Source organism: Ochotona princeps, chromosome 14 (genome assembly GCF_030435755.1).
Source record: "Ochotona princeps isolate mOchPri1 chromosome 14, mOchPri1.hap1, whole genome shotgun sequence".
NCBI classification, from domain to species: Eukaryota; Metazoa; Chordata; class Mammalia; order Lagomorpha; family Ochotonidae; genus Ochotona; species Ochotona princeps.
Genome location: NC_080845.1, coordinates 61,570,182 through 61,591,422, shown reverse-complemented (window position 1 = coordinate 61,591,422; position 21,241 = coordinate 61,570,182). Strand labels below are relative to the sequence as shown.

The 21,241-nt window shown below is 48.8% G+C and overlaps 1 protein-coding gene across 1 annotated transcript; it reads right to left on the bottom strand.

Moving 5' to 3' along the window:
- Positions 1 to 372: 372 nt before the first annotated feature.
- CDK20 (cyclin dependent kinase 20) lies at positions 373 to 6,954 on the bottom strand. The gene is made up of 8 exons (XM_004581141.2): positions 6,605 to 6,954; positions 6,318 to 6,431; positions 3,703 to 3,891; positions 3,438 to 3,559; positions 3,248 to 3,310; positions 2,582 to 2,705; positions 2,123 to 2,278; positions 373 to 1,036 (listed from the first exon to the last, which is right to left on the bottom strand). The coding sequence occupies exons 1-8, from the start codon at positions 6,677 to 6,679 to the stop codon at positions 839 to 841; spliced, it is 1,041 nt and encodes a 346-aa protein (XP_004581198.1). The 5' UTR covers positions 6,680 to 6,954; the 3' UTR covers positions 373 to 838.
- Between the last annotated feature and the right edge of the window lie 14,287 nt (positions 6,955 to 21,241).

Here is a 21,241-nt window from a genome sequence, read left to right as displayed (position 1 = left end):
GAAATTAGAAAAACAGAGGGGCCAGCACATACTGTATTCAGATTTACTGAATAATTTCAGCTTCCTTTTTTGCACAGCTGTTTTTGGCTCAGCTTTCCCCAATGGAGAGGCAGGTAGCTGACCCTAATGATGAAGGGTCATCCCCAAGGGTCATCCTGAGCCTCAACTGTCCACCTCACATGCCAATGAATGCTCAGTCCTGTGTTGTACACAGAAAGCCTTCAGGCAAGAAGTAACCATGCCCGGAAACATCTTTCTAGGGACACCAAAGCACAAGGGCCAGGAGATGATGTCACCTCAGCCACTTCCCTTGATAGGAACAGATGGGGAGCAGAGCCAGAGCCATTTGAGGCTTTCATAGTAAATCCCAAATACTGAACTAGAGTGTTTAATGTTCTGAGAACAAAGCTTGGCTTCCCAGGACGAAGCCACTGCACTCTGCATTTTCCCTGGATGGTTCTACAGGAACACCTACATCAGGACACAGTGCCCTGGGAACCTGTATCCAGGTAGGTGTCACCATTCTGTGTAGTGGTCCTGGACAGCAGTTCAGCTCGGTCTTTCTGTAGATTAAGTCAGCAGCACACAGATGTGACGGCCGCAGAGCATGGGCCACAGGTCTCCTCTGCAGGGCTGGGCACCCTCATTGCCTTGGCTGGGACCGTGGCCTGTGCCTCTTTGAGATCAGACCTCACAAAGACAGCAAATCACAGGAGCGGGACCATCTGTGGAGCAGCCCAGTGTGGTTGCGGGAGTCCTTGGAAGCCTTAGTCTGGCAGGAGGACAAACAGCCTGGGCGGTTGTGAGAAGCAGGTAAGCAGGATCTGGGCCAGCCATCTTATCCTTCTGGGATGAAGGGTCGGATCAGCTCTGGATTCAACAGCGACTCCTCAAGAGGCCGGTCCACGTGGAACTCATGGACGTGAGGAGGCCCCGGGTGGGCCTTGGGGGCAGGTCCCCCTGGGCGCTGGGGAATGGGCAGCTCGGATGGGTGGGCAGGCAGCGGAGCTGTGAAGAAGTACTGATGCAGGAGGGCCTGGGGAAAGCAAGAGGGAACAGCAGAAGGAAAATCATCATTGCCTTGTCCCCAGCCTCGGGCCAAGGGCCATGGGCTGACCCCTGCATCCAGCTGACGCAGCAAAGCTTTCCTGAGAATATACTATGTGTCAAACATCATTCCAGAGACTGAGCACACACAGGCGATCAAAACAGACAAAAACGCTGCCTTGTGGGCACAGATAAGAAAGGGGGAGGGGGACAAGCAAGATAAAGAAAAGGCTCAGTGCTGGGGAACAGAGAGCAGAAGGGGTAACAGGAACTCCAAGAGAGGTGGCAGGTTGCACGGTAGTGAGGGCCTGTTACAAGACAAGTGAGCCAAGGGTCTATGAGTCCTCGGGACAAAGGCACTTCTGACGGACAGAGCTCTGGGCCAGGAACAGATGTGCAGAAACCCCAGGGGAGGTCAGAATCCTTCCTGGGGCTGGAGAGGAGTGAGAAAAAAGAGTGGGCAGGGTCCAGAGGTGACTGCATCTAAGCCTGCAATTCCTGTGGGTCAGGGGAAGGACCCCGGCTTTCCCTGCAAAGTGAAAGCCACAGGAGGGCCCAGCCGAGGACAGCTGTCACCTGTTCCGCTTGGACAAGATCACTTCACCTGTCAGGTGGGAAAAGAAGAAATGGGACAAGAAGAGATGCAGACTCTGGAAGGCAGCTGAGCAGAGAGGTCATGCCAGCAGTGGAGACACAGGAGGCACGCACAAACACAGGCTTATGGTGCCAAAAATGGAGAGGTTACCGGAGGAAGTGAGGTAGCAGCCTACAGGAACATACGTGCCTGGGACCTAGGCCCCAACATCCACCCACTCACCACTTCCCACCTTCCAGCCACAACCAGCCTTGCTAGGCCCTCCCACGAAGCTGCTACTTAGGATTTCTCTCTTGAGCAAACACCGCCTCCATACTTGAAACTGTCCTGTCTGGAAGCCTGCCTTGGCCCTGCCCTGCACCTGAGGCTCCCACCACAATCCTGTGACTGGCGGGCTGCATGGAAGCCCGGGGTACTGATCTGCTATTTACCGACTGTGTAGGGCTCAGGACAATGCCAGACCACTGGCCTCCAGCCTACCTGGGAGGCCGCAATGCGCTGGCGAGGAGGGTATAGCAGGAACCGACCCAGCAAGTCCAAGGCCTGAGGAGAGGCATCGGGTAGCACCTCCTCCAGGGGCACAGGTGCTTGCTCCTTGAAGGAGATCTTGTTGTAGTCAGGCAGCTCTGTAATCTCCTGGGAGGTGGAAAGGGGGAAGCGTGTGAGAACACACTCTCCTCTCACTGCTCAACAAGGCCAGGCCTCAGTCACTGTTCTCCCATTCACATGCCCCCATCTCGCTGGCTGAGATGCTGAGATGCAGTGTGTGCTAGGTGGGGAGGATGGAGACAGGAACTGACAATGGACCAGCACAGTGGTCCCACTTGGTCAAAGACAACTGGAGTCACCAGAGAGAAGGTACAGCGAAGGGGATCAGTTACTTGCTACTGCTGGAGCAAACCTGTCCCCACAACCTCCCCACTAGGGGCCCCGGCAAACCGGCCAGACTTGAGGGCTTGGGGTGCCCAAGATGCGAAGCACACAGCAAAGCTGTTCGATGTCATTCTCGCCCGGGAAGAGCGGGGACCCGTTCAGCAGCTCCCCCATGATGCAGCCTACGGCCCTGTGGACACAGAACCCCCAAAGAGCTCAAAGCCTTACACCATGGGACGGACCTCCCATATCAGCTCCAGCACCCCACACCAGGGGTTCATGTCTAGAGGTGCACACTTCCAATCAAAGACTTCAACCCTTGAACACAGAGCAAACCCCCAACAGCCTGCAGTCCCTTGTTGCTCTCAGACACACAGCTCCTCCTCCCCCAGCTTCACTTTCTGGGGTAACTCTGTAAAACAACCCCAAATCTCAGACTCTGAGGTCCCACAACCATCTTCTCCCCACAAAGGCTCAGAGACTTCCCACCCTAGGACACAGCTTTTCAGACGAGATGAGCAAAATCGCATGCTAGTGTCACAGTGCCACACACACCCACTGCACCCCTGCCCCAGTCCAGACTGCCACCCCAGAACCTCCTTCCTCCCACCTCACCCCAAGCTGCTCTAAAAACCTAACAAGGGCAGATCCCTACTCCTGACAGGCAACCTGGAGCTCACACCAGGCACAGCCATGGCCAGGTTGCCCCCTTGCCTGGCATAAGAATCTCACCACAGGTCGACGCCCTGGTCATACTGGCGGGCACCATACAGGAGCTCAGGTGCTCGGTACCACCTGGGGGAGAGTTACAGGTCACGGTTGGGCCACTGGTCGGATGGGAGGCATCCCACCTACCCTGAGCCCACACACAATATCAGTATGCCTTCCCCTGCAGGAGGCCGAGGGATCTGCTGTCCCCTACCTGGTGGCCACCTGGTGTGTGTACAGGCGGCTGCCATCTGGGGAGAAGACTCTGGCCAGGCCAAAGTCTGCTATCTTGAGCTGGCCTGAGGCACTGATGAGAAGGTTGGCGGGCTTCAGGTCCTGGAAGTATAAGAGGAGATATCCATCTCTTCATATTGCCCACAGGGCTTGAGAGATGATGTCAGCCAGGTCCCCTAGAACCCTCAGTCTCCCTCCGACCGCACACGGAAGAACTGGCCCACTCCGCCCACACAGGGACTGACCCGATGCACAATGTTGTTGGCATGGCAGAAGGCGACGCCCTTGAGCAGCATCTGTAGGTAGCTCTTGACCTGCGCGGGAGCCAGCGGCCTCTGGGCATGGCGCACCACTTCAGCCAGATCTGACAGCATGAACTCAAAGGCCAGCACGAAGCCCGCACCATGTGGGAACACAGCCTTCAGCTGCACCACCTGCAGGCAGGGACAGTCACACAGGACCCGGATTCAGAACCAGCATGTTGGAGGTCCAGCACGAAGCCCGCACCATGCGGGAACATGGGGCCGGCGCGAAGCCCACACCATGTGGGAACATGGGGCCAGCAGATGACACAGGACCCGGACTCAGAACCAGGATGTTGGGGGTCATCCCGGTTCTGTTCTCCTGAAACAAGACATGACACTGAAGGTCATGTAATGGCAGTACCTGGGTCCCTAACCAAGCCCACAACACTAGCAGACTTCCTGTTTCATTGACAGCCATAATGTCATCAACAGGAAAGGATTCACACCTTCACAGTGCTGGCCTACATCCTGGGGTCACCAGTGTCGGAAGGGCCGGCTGCCGCACACCAGTGAGACAGGAAAATGAGAACGAATACACTCATTAGTGTGATAAATGGTTAATAAACAAACCAAGAGGATATGTTCATGGCTGATCAATACGAGACACACATATGAAGGTAATTCCAAAAGTTTCTGCAAAGTGGAATTTTAAAAACTTTCAGAATAAAAAAGAATTTTGAAATCTATAGTTTTTTCACAATGAGTAGTTTTTCACAAAACTCTTTAAAGACCTCTTCTACGAGAAGGTGGTGTAGTTTTTCCAAGTAGAAAAAGTGATTCCTTATTTACCTAGGGCAGGGGCAGGGAAGGACTTCTCCGAGCTGGTTATGCCAAACCTGGGCAAGAGTGCCAGACAGTGGAAGTACAGGCATGGTGGGCACAGGAGGCTGAAGGACATGAGTGAACAGAGCTTGCTTGGGGAAGGAATGAGCCTGCTCTGTTCTGTTCTCGGAAAGCGGAGCAGCAAAGCCAGCTAGCGACAGGCACAGAGTAGAGGGACCCTATATGTGAAGGGAAGCCACTGTGGCTCTGTAAGTGGGGAAAGGAGAAGGAGTCAATGTGCTTTGACAGAGCTCTCTGAACTATGGCCTGGGCAGCAGTGTGGGGGATGCTGCTGTCTTTCTGCTGAGTGGCAAAAGGGATCCAGCCAGGCACAAATCTAGAGTATTTTTTTTTTTTAAGATTATTTCATTTGAAAGTCAGAGTTACAAAGAGAGAGGGAGAGATAGATTATCCACCCACTGGGTCACTCCTCAGATGGCTGCAAAAGGTAGGGTCGAGCCAGGCCAAAGCCAGAAGGCAGGAGCTTCCTCCAGGTCTCCTACGTGGGTGGGAGGGCCCAAACATGTATGCCATCCTCTACTGCTTTTCCCTGGCCATCAGCAGGGAACTGATCACAAGAGGAAGAGCAGGAACTCAAACCAGCTCCTCTACGGGCTGCTGGCACTGCAGATAGCAGCTTGACCTGCTGTGCCACCATGCCAGCCCCTGAAATATGCTCTGTAGAACCTTCAGGACCACTGACCACCTCTGTCCTTACGGAGCTCTCTCCTCCTAATCCAGTATGGGCTGTCCAGAAGTTCTTTTATTTTCCCTCAAAAATTAAAATGACTTTATCACTGCTTTCCTGGGAGTCCACAGCCATTTTACACATCAAAACATGTGCATATTCAGCACACAGAATTATATCAGAAAGAAAAGGCACACTACCTGCACTCCCTCTTGGAGTATACTCTAGTTGTACTCTGGCAGACTTCACGGTAAAAGGTGCACACACACACACTAATATGGGTAAGCGTTTTCACACAAAACCAGTACGATACAGAAAGCCTGTCCTCCCGTGTAAAGCGGACATCTGCAGAACACATGGATGCAAGTCAAATGGCGTGTGCTTAACTCTGCACCGTCATCTGACAGGGAGATGAGCTCCGTACTCCAGCGGGAATAAGACCTGACTACACAGGGTGTGAGGAGCTCCTCTCATTGCCATAAAACGCCCCAGTAAGTTATCACAGCACAAACCACATTCTGGGACCCTCGTCACCTCCTCTACTTGGCACACAGAAGGTTCTGGGAGCCGGGTTGGGCCAGCTCCTCCCCAGGCCACCAGAACACACCGAGGGAAGAGCCCACCCCCTTCAACCAGCAGCTGAGGGAGGAGAAGCTGGTGGTGACTGACATGAGCACCTGAGACTCTGAAACCGGCCGTGTGCAGCAGTCCAACAACGATGGTGTAAAACAATCCACACGGCCAGCCGAACACAGGCGGAGCCCAACAAGTGCTTTCCCTCACCCTCAGAAATCACTGAGTAGAGAACAAAACAGTTGGGAAATAAATGAGCATGAAAATCCAGAGACTCAATGAGTGAGGAATTCGATCGATAACGATGAAGAAGCAGGGATAAAGCAGCAAATGAATGAGCAGAGTGAGGAGGGGCGGGCGTTTGGATGGGGTGGATCAGTGCAAATGAGTGAGCTGGGCCAATGCCATTGCCAGGACTCCCCCCCCCCCCCCCACACACACACACACGCCCTCCAGGTTGGCCCCCACTTACATGCTGATTGTCCTCGATCTCCTGCAAAGCCTTGATCTCCCGCAGCGCCTGGTTGGGGATGCCATCCTCCAGCCGCCGCAGTGCCACCTTCTTGAGGGCAACTATCTCCCCAGTCTGCACAGGAAAGAGCCAGCAAACAGGGAAGGGGACAGGACGAGAGGGAGGCGGCAGCCCGGCAGCAGAGTGGCAGCTGATTAACCAGAGAGGAGTCGCGCCCACCACCAGCGGTCCTGCACACGGGTCAATCCCACCACCGCGATCCGAGCCGCACGGGGACCAGGGCTCACCTCCACGTGCTTGGCCTTGAAGACGATGCCATGGGCTCCCTCGCCAATGCGGCCTAGAATGCAGTACTGGTCCATGGGGCGCCCCGGCTCTCCGCCTAGCCCACCGCTCGCAGCCAGACGCGGTCGCCTGGCAACCCCGGGGTGGGACCGGCGAAGTCTGGGCGCGCAGCACACGACCGGGCACCCAAGCTGCCTCGGTCAGGGACAGTCGTTCTCAGCCAGCGCGCCTTTCTTAAGTCTCCGCTGCCACGCAGCAGTGGGATTAATTCCACAGAGGTCACCCACGCGCGGACAGCTTCCCGGCGGGCCGTTTCACCGAGCAATGGCTGCCGGACCAAGGTCACCTGACGAAGGCGAGGCGGGGCCACGCGCTCGGGGCGGGCTGCCAGGCGAGGAGGCGGGGCAGGCAGCTCACCCTGCAGGGCCGAAGCTGCCCACCCTTAGGGAGGGTGCCCATTTCCGCAGCAGGGCCCCAGCACCTGTAATGAAGGCAGGGGGGCCCGGGGTGCGTCCTGGAGAATTTTAGAGCTGAATCCACGGCTTTTAAAGAATTTCTGAAAAGATGCACAACCTTACCCACAATAAAACAAATGCAAAATGGATCTACAGTTCCCCTGACTCATCAAGTGGAATATCATGAGCAAACTGAATGAGGAATGCTTTTTTTTTTTCCTGTCCAGGGTTGGGAGATTGCTAAGCAAAAGAGGCAAGGTGCAGAGCCCGGTATTTAGAGCACCACCAACTGTGAAAACTGAAGCACAGAAGAATATAAACCAGGGTGTGCCTTTGGCGCAGCGGACACCGCGCCGCTGTCTGCATCGCGTATCCAAGTCCCAGCTCGGCTCTTGCTTCCAGCTCCCTATACACCCTATATACCACAGGAGGTAGCAATTTATGGCTCAGACGTCTGGGTTCCTGCCTCCCGCTTGGGAGACACACGTTGCAGTGAGTCTGATGCAGCCCCGCCTGTTGCAAACATTTGGGCAGTAAGTCAGCAGATGGAAGATTTCTCCATCGCTTGTGCTCTAGCTGTCTTCTGCCTATGCCTCTGAAATGAATAATTTTTTTCTGTAATGGTGTGGATGCAGTGAGAACATGATGGTTTTTCAGTAAACACTGCTGGGTTGTTTGATGCGTTATATGGGGGTAGGGGTATATTCTAATCCAGACTTTATACTATCATAAAACCAACCCAGATGGACTGCAGAGCTAAATATGGATGGTAAATAATGAAGCTTTATTGCGGGGAAAGGTGCAACAGCATCTACGAGAAACAGAATATCTTGTTTGAAAGATTTGTTTTATTTGTTTATCTTATTTGAAAGGTGGAGTTAAAGAAAGAGAGAGAGAGAGAGATACTCCATCCCCCCAGATGTCTTCAACAGCCAAGCAGAACTGAGGAGCCTGGAGCATCATTGTGATCTCCCACACAGCTGCAGGACTGTCACGTCACTAAGTCATATAACTTCATATCACCACCATAATATATGGGATGTAATGCTAGTCAAAATGTATAATAACCAGAAACATACAAGAATTCTTGCACAGTATAGACCTCTTAAATTGCCCCAAATCTAATAGCAACCCAAATGTCTGTCTACAGTAATGAATAAACAAATTGTGCAATACTTACTCTATGAAATTTGATATAGAAGTAAAAAAATGAATAAAGTATCACTACTGTCAACAACATAGAAAAATCTCAAAACACAGTAGAAACACTGGGCATAACATGTATTATGCATAATACATATAAAATACAAAATACAAAATAAATCTGTGATATAAGAAAACAGAAATGTAATAAACCTCAGAAAGTGACTGGAAAGGGCCAAGGGGGAGTGCAGATGCTGTGGAGAGCAATAAACTTAACACTTGTGCAATTTTCTCTGTTCATAACATTTTAAAAATATAAGGACATATTGTAGAAAACAATTGGTATATTCTGGTTTCTAAAATGTAACTTAAAGTGGTAGAACCAGGTCCGGAATTGTGGTATACCAATTTAAGCTGCCTCCTGCAATGCCGGCATCCCACCTGAGCAAGAGTCTGAGTCCTATCTGCTCTGCTTCCCATTAGCTGCCTGCTGAAGTGCCTGGGAAGGCAGTGGGAGAATGCCCAAATACTGGGCCCCTGTCACCCACATGTAAGGCTGAGATGAAGTTCCAGGCTCTTGGCTTTGGTCTAGCCAAGGACCTGTTATTACAGCTATTTGAGGAGTGAACCAACAAATGGAATATATCTTTCTCTGTCTCTGTCTCTCTCTTCCTCTCTCTCTGTTTTTTTTTTTTTCAAATAAATAAATAAAATTTCTAAAAAAAAAAAAATTCACCATGAGGCCCTGGTGCACTAGCCTAGTGGCTAAAGGCCTCACCTTGCATGCGCTGGGATCCTAGCCCAGCAGCCTGGTTCTAATCCCAGCAGCCCCACTTCCCATCCATCTCCCTGCTTGTGGCCTGGGAAAGCAGTCAAGGATGGCCCAAAGCTTTGAGACCCTGCATCCACGTGGGATACCCAAAAGAAGTACCTGGCTCCTGGCTTCAGATTGGCGCAGTTCCAACTGTTGCGACCATTTGGGGAGTAAACTAGCAGACAGAAGATCTTCCTGTTTGTCTCTCCTCCTCTCTGTATATCTGACTTTCCAATAAAAATAAATAAATCTTTTTTAAAAAATTCACAATGAGCCATTAGAATGGCAACCATCCAAAAATTAAACAAAATGAAACAGAAGAAAATCAAATGTTTTCAAAGATATAACAAACTGGAACGTTTGTGCACTGATGGTGGGAACATGAAATAGTACAGTTGTTATGGAAAGCAATGTAGTAGTTCCTTAAAACATTAAACATGAAATACCATAAGGTCCAGAAATTCCACTTCTGGGTTAAAAAGAGCCAAGGTGAAGCAGAGAGGTCATGATCCCAGAAAATGCAAAAGGACAGGCGGTCAGCAGAGGGACAGCTGAACACCTATGGACACAGGGAAGCAGCAGAGAGCAGAGACAGTGCAATGGTGTTGTGGTGACCAGATACCCCAGCAGTGATTGCTGATTGGAGCTCCACCAATGGTCAGGTATGAAGGGAGGGAGTCACTGGGAGCTCAGGAGGTGAACCAGGCATAGAACTGTCCATCCGGCTGATTTGCCTAGTGTGGCCCTGAGCAGAAGCAGAGTGGTAGAGCCCAAGCAGACCAGTGCAAGAACAGGGCGGATTTCATGGCTCAGACCTCCCACCCTCAGTATCACAACAGGCACCATTTTGTGTTCTGAGGAAGAAGCTGAGGGGGCTGGAGGGACAACAGCAAGCTGCACACATACTACGCCAGCAGCAAGGTCATGTCTGGCTCAACTCATTACATTGATCCCACAGGGAAAACACTACCAACTTTGGCATCCTACAGGTTCCACACAGTAGAGGTCTGGGTGGTCCCCGGACCTAAGGAAAGTAAGTCCAGATGACCACCAGTGAGACAATGGGTGGCATTTTGTGTACTGAGGAAAAGGCTGTGGGGCTGTAGAAACAGCAGCAAGCTGCATCTGCACTAAACTAAGAATGAATTCATCTGTGGCTCAATGCATTGCACTGGGTCCAACGGGGAAAACAATACCAACTTGGCATCCTACAGGTTCCATGCAAGATAGATCCAGGCAGCCCCCAGGTCTAAGACCAGCAGACCCAGACCCCCACCAATGCCATATTGGGTGCCATTTTGTGTACTGAGGAAAGGGCTGTGGAGGGGGTGGGGCTGAAGGAACAACAGTGAGCTGTGCAGGCCCTGAGCCAGGAGAGAACTCACTTCTGGCTCAACGCTTTACATTTGTCTCACAGAGAAAATAGTACCAACTTAGCATCCTATGGGTTCCACCTGAAACACTTCCAGATAGACTGCAGACCTAATGGCCAGCTGGTTCTGGGAAGACCAGCACCACCGACAACCCAGCCTAGAGTCTCCCTAATCCCTGGCACTGTTCGAACTGGGAGTGGGAGGAAGGCTGCGCGGCAATGGTGCAGCCACAGCACAGGATCACAAGGTGGGAGGGAGTGGAGAGCCAGAAGCTGGTGATGTGAGACTGTGGGGGAAACCTAGCTCAAGAGCCCAGGTCTGAAACTCGCTGGAGGAAGTGGCATAAGCGACTGCAAATGAAGAACTAGGTACCGAAAGCAATCAGTGAAAATGGCCTGTAGACCACTGGGCAACACAGTTTAGAAACTGGCCCTAAGGAGAAGAACCTGCTAACCGGAATAACAATGACTGAGAGCAAAAGAAGAGACAGAGGCACAATAGATATCGCTAACACCTCCCACACAAAGCAGCAAAAGTCTTTGTCCAATTCAGAATTAACTGAAGAAACATGCAGGAAATGGGGGATAAACATTTTTAGAAACTTGTTATAAAGCTTCTTACCAACAAGAAACACATACAAAAGTTCAAGGAATTTAAGGAATATGTTACACGGGAAACAGCAACACTGAAACAAAGTCAAGCCGAACTACTAGAAATGAAGGACACAATGGAGCAGATTAAAAAGTCAAAGGAAAACGTCAATAATAGAGTAAGTGAGACAGAAGAAAAAAATCTCAAAATTGGAGGACATTTCCTTCAACAGTGGTGGAAAAAATCAAAAAGCTAGAAGAAACTGAGTCAAACTAAGAAAAGTATTCGAGAATTAAGGGACACTATTAAAGGCTGAATATAAACGTTATGGGAGTCCCAGAAGATGCAGAAAGAGAGCTGAGTTTAAACATGTATTCAATGAAATAATAAAGGAGAATTTCCCTAACTTGGATAAAGAATTGGGAACTAACATAAAGGAGGGGCACAGAACTCCTAATAGGGTTACCAAAAGTGATCTTCATCACGACACATGATAATCAAGCTCTCTTCAGTTGAACACAGGGAAAAGATCTTTAAACATGCATGTGAAAAGAATTAGCGTATAGAGAGATGGCAATCAGACGCACAGCTGACCTCTCACAAGAAACTCTACAGGCCGGAAGGGAAGGGAGTGACATATCCCAGATTTAAAAAAGAAAAATTGTTAGCCCAGGATAATGTACCCAGCAAAACTTTCCTTTGTCTTTGAAAATGAAATAAAATTTTTCTACACTAAAGCTCAAAGAATTTATCTGCTCCAGACCTGCCCAACAAACGAAACTCAAAGAAATTTTATTGACAGAGAAAAGGAACAGCAGGTACTAAAACCAAAGGCAAGCATGGGGCATATCCCAATAAAACAACAAAAGAAGACCAAACCAAACAATGAACAACTCATTGCTAACATGGCAGAACCAAATTACAACCTATTGATATTAATCCTGAGTATAAATGGCTTAAACTCATCCATCAAGGTCAATTAAGCATCAAAGATTAGCAGACTAGATTAAAAAAAAGAAAAACCCATCTATTTGTTGCCTGCAGGAGAAACATTTCACCAAAGAAAGATAGGTGCAGGGCCCAACACGGTAGCCTCGCGCCTAAAGTCCTCGCCTTGCACATGCCAGGATACCATATGGACACTGGTTCTAATCCCGCTTCCCATCCAGCTTCCTGCTTGTGGCCTGGGAAAGCAGTCGAGGACAGACTAATGCATTGGGACGCTGCACTTGTGTGGGAGACCCGAAAGAGGCTCCTGGCTCCTTTCTTCAGACTGGCTCAGCTCCAACTGTTGTGTCCACTTGGGGAGTGAATTAATGCACTGAAGATCTTCCTCTCTGTCTTTACTCCTTTCTGTATATGTGACTTTCCAATAAAAATAAAATAAAATCTTAAAAAAAATAAGTATGTGGAAATTGAAAGTGAAAGGATGGAAAAAGCTATTCAGACTGATGGAAAAGAAAAAAAGCTGGTGTAGCCATTCTTACATAAGATAATCCACTTTGATGTGAAAAATAAGAAGAAACGAAGAAGCACACCACATAATGATCAAAGGATCCATTCAGCAAGGAGAATTCACATTACTAGTTTTTTTAAGGATGCTTTCTTTTTCATCTCTACTTTTACTTGGGTTTTTTTCTCTTGCTGGACTCTCTGCTATTGTTCATACCTACAATGTCAAATAGCAGAATGGCAGATCTATGATTGCTTAGGAAGGACTATACTATTATAATAATATAAGGGAAATTAGGGGGGCAAGGGGACTTGGGAGAGAGGAGAAATCCAAGAGCCTATGGAACTGTATCATTAAATAAATAAATAGATAGATAAATAAATAAATCAAAAACTGGATAGAAACAAATCTTTATGGAAATAGGACCACCTATAACTGAAAGAATCTACAAAACTGAATCGATGCAGATATCATGTCCAGGAGAAGATAAATACAGAGAAAGAGCCCAAGGGAAGAGAAAACATATTTCCCAGCCCCACAATAAGCTATTATAAAAACATAGCTTACATTTTTGTAATACGAATAGCGGCAGGCAATTCTTACCATATTACTTAGACACCTACATCCCAAGTCCAAGTGCCTCCCTGAACTTTAAAACAATGTTTTTATTTATTTATAAAAGACGGAGTGACAGAGAGAGATCATCCATCTATTGATCACTCCTAATGACAATAGTACCAGGGCTGGTCCAGGTTGAAGCCAGGGAGCTAGAATTCCATTGCTATCTCCCACATGGATGGTAGAGGCCCCAATTCTTGGATCATCTTCTACAACTTTCCAAGGAATATTAGCAGGGCACTGGATTGGAACTGGAGCGGCTGAGCCTGAAATCAACACTTCAGTATGGGATGCTGGTGTTGCAGGAAGCAGCTCACCTCACTGCAAAACAGCCTAGCCCTTTCCATGAACTATTTGAAGTGCTTTAGAATGGTTTGGGTTTGTTTCACAGACATGATGTGTGTTCTGGTAGGACAGACCCAGATGGAGACTTGGAGTGGTGTGTCCTTTCAACACTTCTGAGCTGTTGTGCCTGCTTCCTTGTGATGGGGTGCAGCTAGGTGATAACTAGCACCCCATAGCAGTGGGCAGGCTTACTGGGTCAATTGACAATGTGAACTGGGCAGAAGCACTGCTGGAGGCTCCTCCCCACCAGTAACGTTAATCGAGTGAGTGGAAATAGGCTCTGGAGGCCAGGCTTTGCTCACTCAGCTCCTCCTGCCTCCATTAGGCAGGGCTTCCACTAATTAACTGCACAGAAACATAGGGCTCCTGCTGCTCCCTTTCTGCCACTTAGCTTAATTGAATGTTTTCTACTTTGTGCAGAAACTTCTTTTTTAATATGGACTGACATGATGGCTTAATATGCTGGTCTTCCACCCTGTGACACCAGCATCCCATAAGGGGGCTTGTGCCAGCTGTTCCACTTTTTTAAAGGTTTTTTTTTTAATGCAAATTCAGATTCACAGAGAGAAGGGGAGACACAGAGAAAGATCTTCCATCAGCTGTTTCACTCCCCAAGTGGTCGCAATGGCCAGAGTTGAACCAATCTGAAGCCAGGAGCCAGGAGCTTCTTCCAGGTCTCCTACATGTGTGCAGGGTCCCAAGGATGGCTTTGGGCCATCCTTGACTGCTTGCCCAGATCACTAGCAGGGAGCTGGAAGACAAGTATAGCAGCTGGGACATGAACTGGTGCCCATATGGTATCCTGGCACATGACAAGTAAGGACTTTAGCCACTAGAATACCATGTGCTGGCGCTACACTCAAGTTGTTTGGGGAATGAGAGGCTTTATGGTACAGTAGCTCCTAGCTCCTGGAGTGTCAGGCTGATCCATAAGGTCTTTTGGTCTCTCCCCTACAAAGTACCAGGTCTCAGTCATCTTGCTTACCTGCAAGAACAGTGGTCTTATTGTTGGGAGTCCTTCTGGAGTTCCTCACCTACATGTAGGGTGGCCTTATCCAAGGATGTCCTCAGCAGTAATCCCTCACAAGGACATGAATCCACAGGTCATTGCTCACCCTCACCTGTGCAATTCCTGCCAATCCACCACCTCAAGCTTTTTCGAATACATACATACATCAATAAATCAATCTTTAAAAAAGAAAGAAGCTAAGACCCTCACTCCAGAAGTGTCCTGTGCCCTACGCTGGATTGTCAGTTCTACACGAAGCCCACTACACGAAGCCCAGCAGCATCGAGGGGGACAGGCCTTGCTGAGTTTTGTTCCTCGGTCTATCACCATTAATCAAATCACACCTTTTTGTCAATGCACTGTCCCATGCTCTGAGGAACCTAAGCATAGAAATGGAGAGCTCACCCTGGACCTTTGAGCCTTCAATCTGAAAGTTCCAGTGTCACAGAAAAATCTAACCCAAAACGTGTTTCTTTCTCTTCTTACCTTGTCATTGGTTATACGGGTATCAGTCACGACTTTATGAACATGAAAGGGATCACCCTTTGTCCTCATCTCAGCTGAAACTCAAGCATAGCCCAGAGACAGCACAGGAGCCATGTGGTCAAGGTCACTACAGTCAGAATTGCTTTCACTTGCAGTGATTAGAAAAGGCGCTGCAGCATAGTGGGTACAGCCGCTGCCTGCAGAACTGACAATCCATATAGGTGCTGCTTTGAGTCCTGGCTTCCCCAGTTCCTAGGCTGAGCTGAAGCCATGAGCTTCTTCCTGGTCTCCCACACGGGAGCAGGGTCTCAAACACTTGCTGCTGCCTTCTCTAGGCCATTACCAGAGAACTGGATCTGAAGTGGAACAGCCTGGATTCAAACCATCACCGAGGGGCTCGGCGCAATGGCCTAGCAGCTAAAGTCCTCACCTTGAACACACCAAGATCCCATATGGGTGTCAGTTCATGTCCTGGCAGCTCTACGTCCTATCCAGCTCCCTTCCTGTGACCTGAGGAAGCAGTCAAGGACGGCCCAAAGCCTTGGGACCCTGCACCCACATGGGAGACCTGGAGGAAGCTCCTGGCTCCTGGCTTCGGATCGGCACAGCACTGGCCATTGAGGTCACTTGGGGAGTGAATCATCAGATGGAAGATCTTTCTCTCTGCCTCTCCTCCTCTGTATATCTGACTTTGCAATAAAAATAGAATAAATCTTTAAAAAAAAAGTCACCAAGAGAGGATGCCAACATCAGTGCATCTTTATCTGTTATGCCACAATGCAGCTCCCTCGTTTTTGCTTTTTTTAAAAAAAATATTGATTCACTAATTTGAAAGGCAGAGTTACAGTGTGTGCTCTGAGGAAGAAGCCCTCTTTTCTCTTGCCCTAACTTTGGCTGTGACATGGGGAATGAGGGACTCACAATTTCTCCTTGTATGACTCCCTTGAATACTACATTCACCAGCTTCTACACAGATACTGTGCTGTGATACTCCCATACTGTTTCTCCATAACTCCCTAACACACATCACCCTGTAGCTCCAAACAAGCCCCCAAGGCCTCTCTCCTGCTGCAGAGTGGTGGTCCTGGAGATCTGGAAGCCAGCAGTGCCCTCACCTGCCGACAGATGAGATGTTCTCTTCGCTTCACCTCCAAACCTAGCCTTCATTATTGCGCAAGGCATTGGCAGCCAGGCTCTGTAACAAAGCTCCACACCCCGTGTGGCTTAAACATAAACGTACTTCGTCACAGTCCTGGAGGCTGGCAGTCTGGGATGAAGGTGTGGACAAGACTGGCTCCTCTGAGGCCTGTCTCCGTGACTTGTAGACGCCCTCTTGCCCTTGTGTCCTCACAGGATGAGCTTTCTGTGTGTCTGTGACCTGATCCCTCCTGCTAAGAACCCCAGTCAGATTGAACTAGGGTCTATCCCCATGACCTCGTCTTTCTTTCGTTGCCTCTTTGAAGTCCATCTCATGGAGCCTTCTCATATCAGCAGGAATACTGGGGGACACAGTTTAGCTCATCACACGCATACATTGCTCAGTCTTTGCCCCGTGAGAGCTCCACTCCTGGGGAATTACTTTTAAGCATGTTTCCAGAATGTTTTAAATCTTTTTTAGAAAAGATTTCTTTATTTTTATTTGAAAGGCAGGATTATGGAGATGATAAACAAACAGAGAGCTTTTCCATTCACTGGCTTATTCCTCAAATAGCCACAATGGCTGGAGCTAGGCTAGTTTGAAGCCAGGTGTCCGCAGTTTCTTCTGGGCCTCCCAACTGGACACAAGGGTCCAAGGACCTGGGCCGTTTCTAGCTGTTTTTTCAGGTACATTAGCAGGGAGTTGAGTAGGAAGAGGAGCAGCTGAGATTTAACTGGAACCCATATGGCTTGCCTGTGTCCCAGGCGGAGGATTAATCTGTTACTCCAGGCAGCAGCCCCCAGAAAGCTTTTTTCATAGATATGCTGTTTGGACGTTCCCATATGAATAGTTTGGATTTTGAAACTTTCCTTTATTTTATCTGTTGTGGCCATGTGCACTGAACCTAGACTGACGCTTTGACCTCTGCGCGGAGGGCACATTGGTTCTCAAATCTGAGCCTGTGTCAGCATTGCCTAGAGGGCTTATTCAAGTACAGATCGCCGACATCCACCTTCAGGTTCGGCTTAGCAGGTCTGGGGTAGGCCTGGAAATTGCGTTTCTGAGGAGCTGCTTGGCGGTGCAGGTGTCGCAGGTCTGGGGACCGGAGTGATAAGCAGCCACTTCGGAAGCTTCCCACCAGGGGGAGCCCTGGGAGCACCTCTCCCACCGAATCCCCGCTGAGTCTGCAGGTAGCTAGCACCTATACTCACATACACACCTGCAGGCCAAGGCCCTCACAGCCTCCTAACAACCTCCAGGCAGGAGGGCTCTCATCTCCAATCGTTGCCTGGGGTGATCAGACTTCAAAAGCAGTGAAAAGTCAAATGAAATCAATTTGGGAAAAGGATAACAGTAATACATCAAGTCTGGCTCCGGTGTGATGGCTCACCTAGCTTATGCTCAGCCTGCGAGCGCCAGCATCCATATGAGCACCCATTTCTGTCCCAGCTGCTCCACTTCCCATCCAGCTCCCTGCTTGTGTCCTAGAATAGCAGTAAGGATGGACCTAAGCCTTCATTTCCTGCACCCACCTGGGAGACCTGGAAGAAGCTCCTGGCTCCTAACCTCAGATTGGCTTAACTCCGGCCATTGTGTCTCTCCTTCTCTCTGTAAATCTGCCTCTCCAATAAAAATAATAAATCTTTGAGTTGTCAAAGTGCCCAACACATGCAAAGTAGGCTGAGGCCAGTGAAGGGCTCTTGCTTTTGCTTTGTTGTTCTACATTTGTCCATCACAACCGATAGAGGATCTGTTTACTTGTGAGATGAACCTCCTAACCATCTGCCACTCTTCATCCTAGCTCCTTATTTTTCACATAGGGCGATGTGAACTCTATTTCAAACTGAAACATCCTTGCAACTGACAGCAAGGTAAGCACAAGGTCTCATGTGACTCAGCAAGATTAATCGAAGAAAATGGTTGCTATTTGGAGAGATGGGAACTGATTAAATATCAGAGAAAACCAACATAGTTAAATTACAATGTTTGAGTGGCTGGAAGTATGGTGATTCAAAGTGAGAGCTGGGGATAGATACCATAGTTATTATCTAAAATAGGGTTTTGTATGATCAAAGTCTTTAAAAAATTTGCTTTGGCTAAATATATGGACTTGCTCTAGAGTTTTAATTTGCCATTGCAGACTATATAATTCTTTCATAAATAAAAACGATGATTCCTAGCAGTTTTCCCAGTGATGCAGATAATGCACCTTGGGGTCCAGTGCGGTAACCTAGTGGCTAAAGTCCTCACCTTGCATGCACCGGGATCCCATATGGGCGCCTGTTCTAACCCCATCAGCCCCACTTCCCATCCAGCTCCCTGCTTGTGGCCTGGGAGAGCAGTTGAGGATGGTCTGGAACCGTGGGACCCTGCGCCTGCATGGGAGACACTCTTGGCTCCTGGCTCTGGCTCCTGGCTTTGGATCAGCTTAGCTCTGGTTGTTGTGGCTGCTTGGGGAGAGAGCCAGTGGATGGAGAATCCTTTTCTTTGTGTCTCCTCTCTGTGTGTCTGTGTTTCCACCAAAAAACAAACAAACAAATAAACAAATCTTAAAAACAAAGCAAAACAAAAAAAAAGAAAAAAGAATACACCTTTATGGAGAAAAAAACAAATTTCTACTGAAGGGAATTAATTTGACAGTGAGAAATGTCAAATTATTTTGGTACCAACAGATTTCTAAACACTTAATTAGCAAGAGTGCTTATCAAAAATTTCTATTCTGTATGTTTTATCACACTTCAAATTAGTGAAGAACATTGTTGTGAATCCATGCCAAGAAGCAGAGAAATAAATTTTGCATGTTGCAACGAGGAGGAAAAATGACAAGGAAGACGCCCCTTGCAGCTGGTGACCCACAGTGTGGGACAGGTTTGTGCAGTTCTTCCTGGCGTCCCAGGGCCCGCCCTCAGATGTGTGCTTGTTGGTGGCCTCTAGTCTGAGAGGATGAAGCAGTGTGGTCGAGAGGGGCGGCCTGAGTCTAAGTCTGCCCGTGGCATGCTTCAGGGTGAAGACATGCTTGTTGTCATGGTCACCTATGGGGCTGCGTGCCACCCATGCCTCCTTACTGTAAGGAAAACTGTGCATTCGTGCTGCCTGTCACAGCCCAGACCCCAAAGCAGCCAGCTAACACAGGAAGCTGATGTTTGCGGTCAAGGCAGATGGGGTCCTCCTTCTCCCCGGGCCTCGGAGGGCCATCCCTCTGTGTCCACAGGGCCCAATCACATCTTCCTGTAGGATGTTGGTCAGACTGATGAAGGTCTTCCCTCAAGGCGCTGTTTAATCTTAAATAACCACCTTTTTTCCCCTTAAGATTTTGTTAAAAATCTATTTTAAAGACAGAGCTACAGAAAGAGAAGGAGCAATGGAGATCTTCATTTGCTGGTCTGCTCCCCATATGGCTGCAAAGACCAAAGCTGGACCAGGCTGAAGCCAGGAGCTTCTTCCAGGTCTCCCATGTGGGTTCTGGGGTTCAAGCACTTGGGCCATCCTCTGATGCTTTTCCAGGCACACTAGCAGAGAGGTGGATTAGAAGTGGAGTAGTTGTGGGCCTGGCAAGGTAGCCTAGCAGCTGAAGTCCTTGCCTTGCACACGACAGGATCCTTCTCATCCAGCTCCCTGCTTGTGCCCTGGGAAAGCAGTGGAGGACAGTCCAAAGCCTTGGGATCCTACACCCACATGGGAGACCCGGAAGAGGTTCCTGGCTCCTGGCTTCGAATCAGCTCAGCTCTAGCCATTGCAGCCACTTGGGGAGTGAATCAATGGACAGAAAATCTTCCTCTCTGTACATATAGTTTTCAAATAAAAATTAAATAAATCTTTAAAAAAGTGAAGTGGAGTAGCTGGGATTTTGAATTGGTTTCCATATGGAATGCTGGCATTGCAAGTGGAGGCTTAACACTTGTCTCCATATTCACCCTTAAATACCTTATCTCCAAATACATCACACACTGAAATCGTGGGAGTTTAGAGTTCAACATGGAATTTAGGGAGAGCATAAAGCAACATAATACAATAGCCCTAGGTAGCCACACCAGTGGCTTCCAGCCAGGGGTATCTGGGAGAAATCTTTGTCAGAGTGACTCCACAGTAGTGTTGCAGAACAGCTTTCTAAACCAGTTGGAGGTATTGTAACAGAATTCTCAAAGTTGGGTCTGCTTGCCTAAATATAAGAAGCCAGTCACTGTCGTGGGGGCGGGGAAGAAAGTCGGTATTGATCATAAAGTGGGGAGTAGGAGTCAGCTATTGCTTAATTCCCGTGCTCCCTGAGGAGTTAGGGGTGAAGGTTGTTATGGACTGAAATTCGGACCGAGAAGTCTGTGGTTAACTCATGTCCAAGTTCCTGGTGGGTCAGTGGTGTTCAAGACTTTGATAGATCAGTGACGTTGTGCTCTTTAAGGAATTTACGATGGCCAATGATAAGTCTCCTGGGGCTAGCTGTGTAACACGAAATTCAGGGAATTCCTCTAGCCGTCCTAGGAGGTAGGGAAACTCAGCTAAGGTGACAGGTTAGCCTGAGAAGACACCTTGCCCATGCTTTTGGAGATGCCACAATAGGGATCCGTTTCAATGTGGCAGCTGAAATCATTACCTCTGCTCTGCAGGACACAGACACAGCAGGTATAAACCACGCAGGTGGGCTGCCTTTGGTTAATTACAGGAATGGGAAATCAGAAAGAGGCATTCCTCCAAAAAGCTTGATGCTGATAAATTTCAAGTGCTTAGCAACAGCTAAATTGTGTACATTGATGAGATACTAATGTCCTTCATTAAGGAATGGTGGTTGTGTTTCCTGCTGAGTGGCACATGTTCACACGAAGTCAGGGTTGAGGAATGTGATGGCAATGGTGCGTGCCTGTTACCCACAGAACCATCGTGCTTCTGGACTGAGTACTATAGACAGCACGCATGGTTGGGGCTGGGGACCACAGTAAGAAGAGAAATCCTTTCATCAGAAATGAGCATTTCAATTTAATGAGCGTAAACAAGCAGGTAAATTCAAAGGCATAGTGTGTGCTTCCGCCTAAAAGTGGAGAGACACACTTTCGGGAGGCAAAGCAATGTAGAGGCTACAAACGCATGCTGAGTGTGCCAAAAGCATCCCTCGTGTGGGCAATCCCAGGGCAGGGAGCTGCAGGCTCAGAGGGACTGTGGGGAAGCGTGTCCTTCAGCCAACAGCGTCCTTTGGCTTAGAACAATCAGAAACACAGAGTTCTG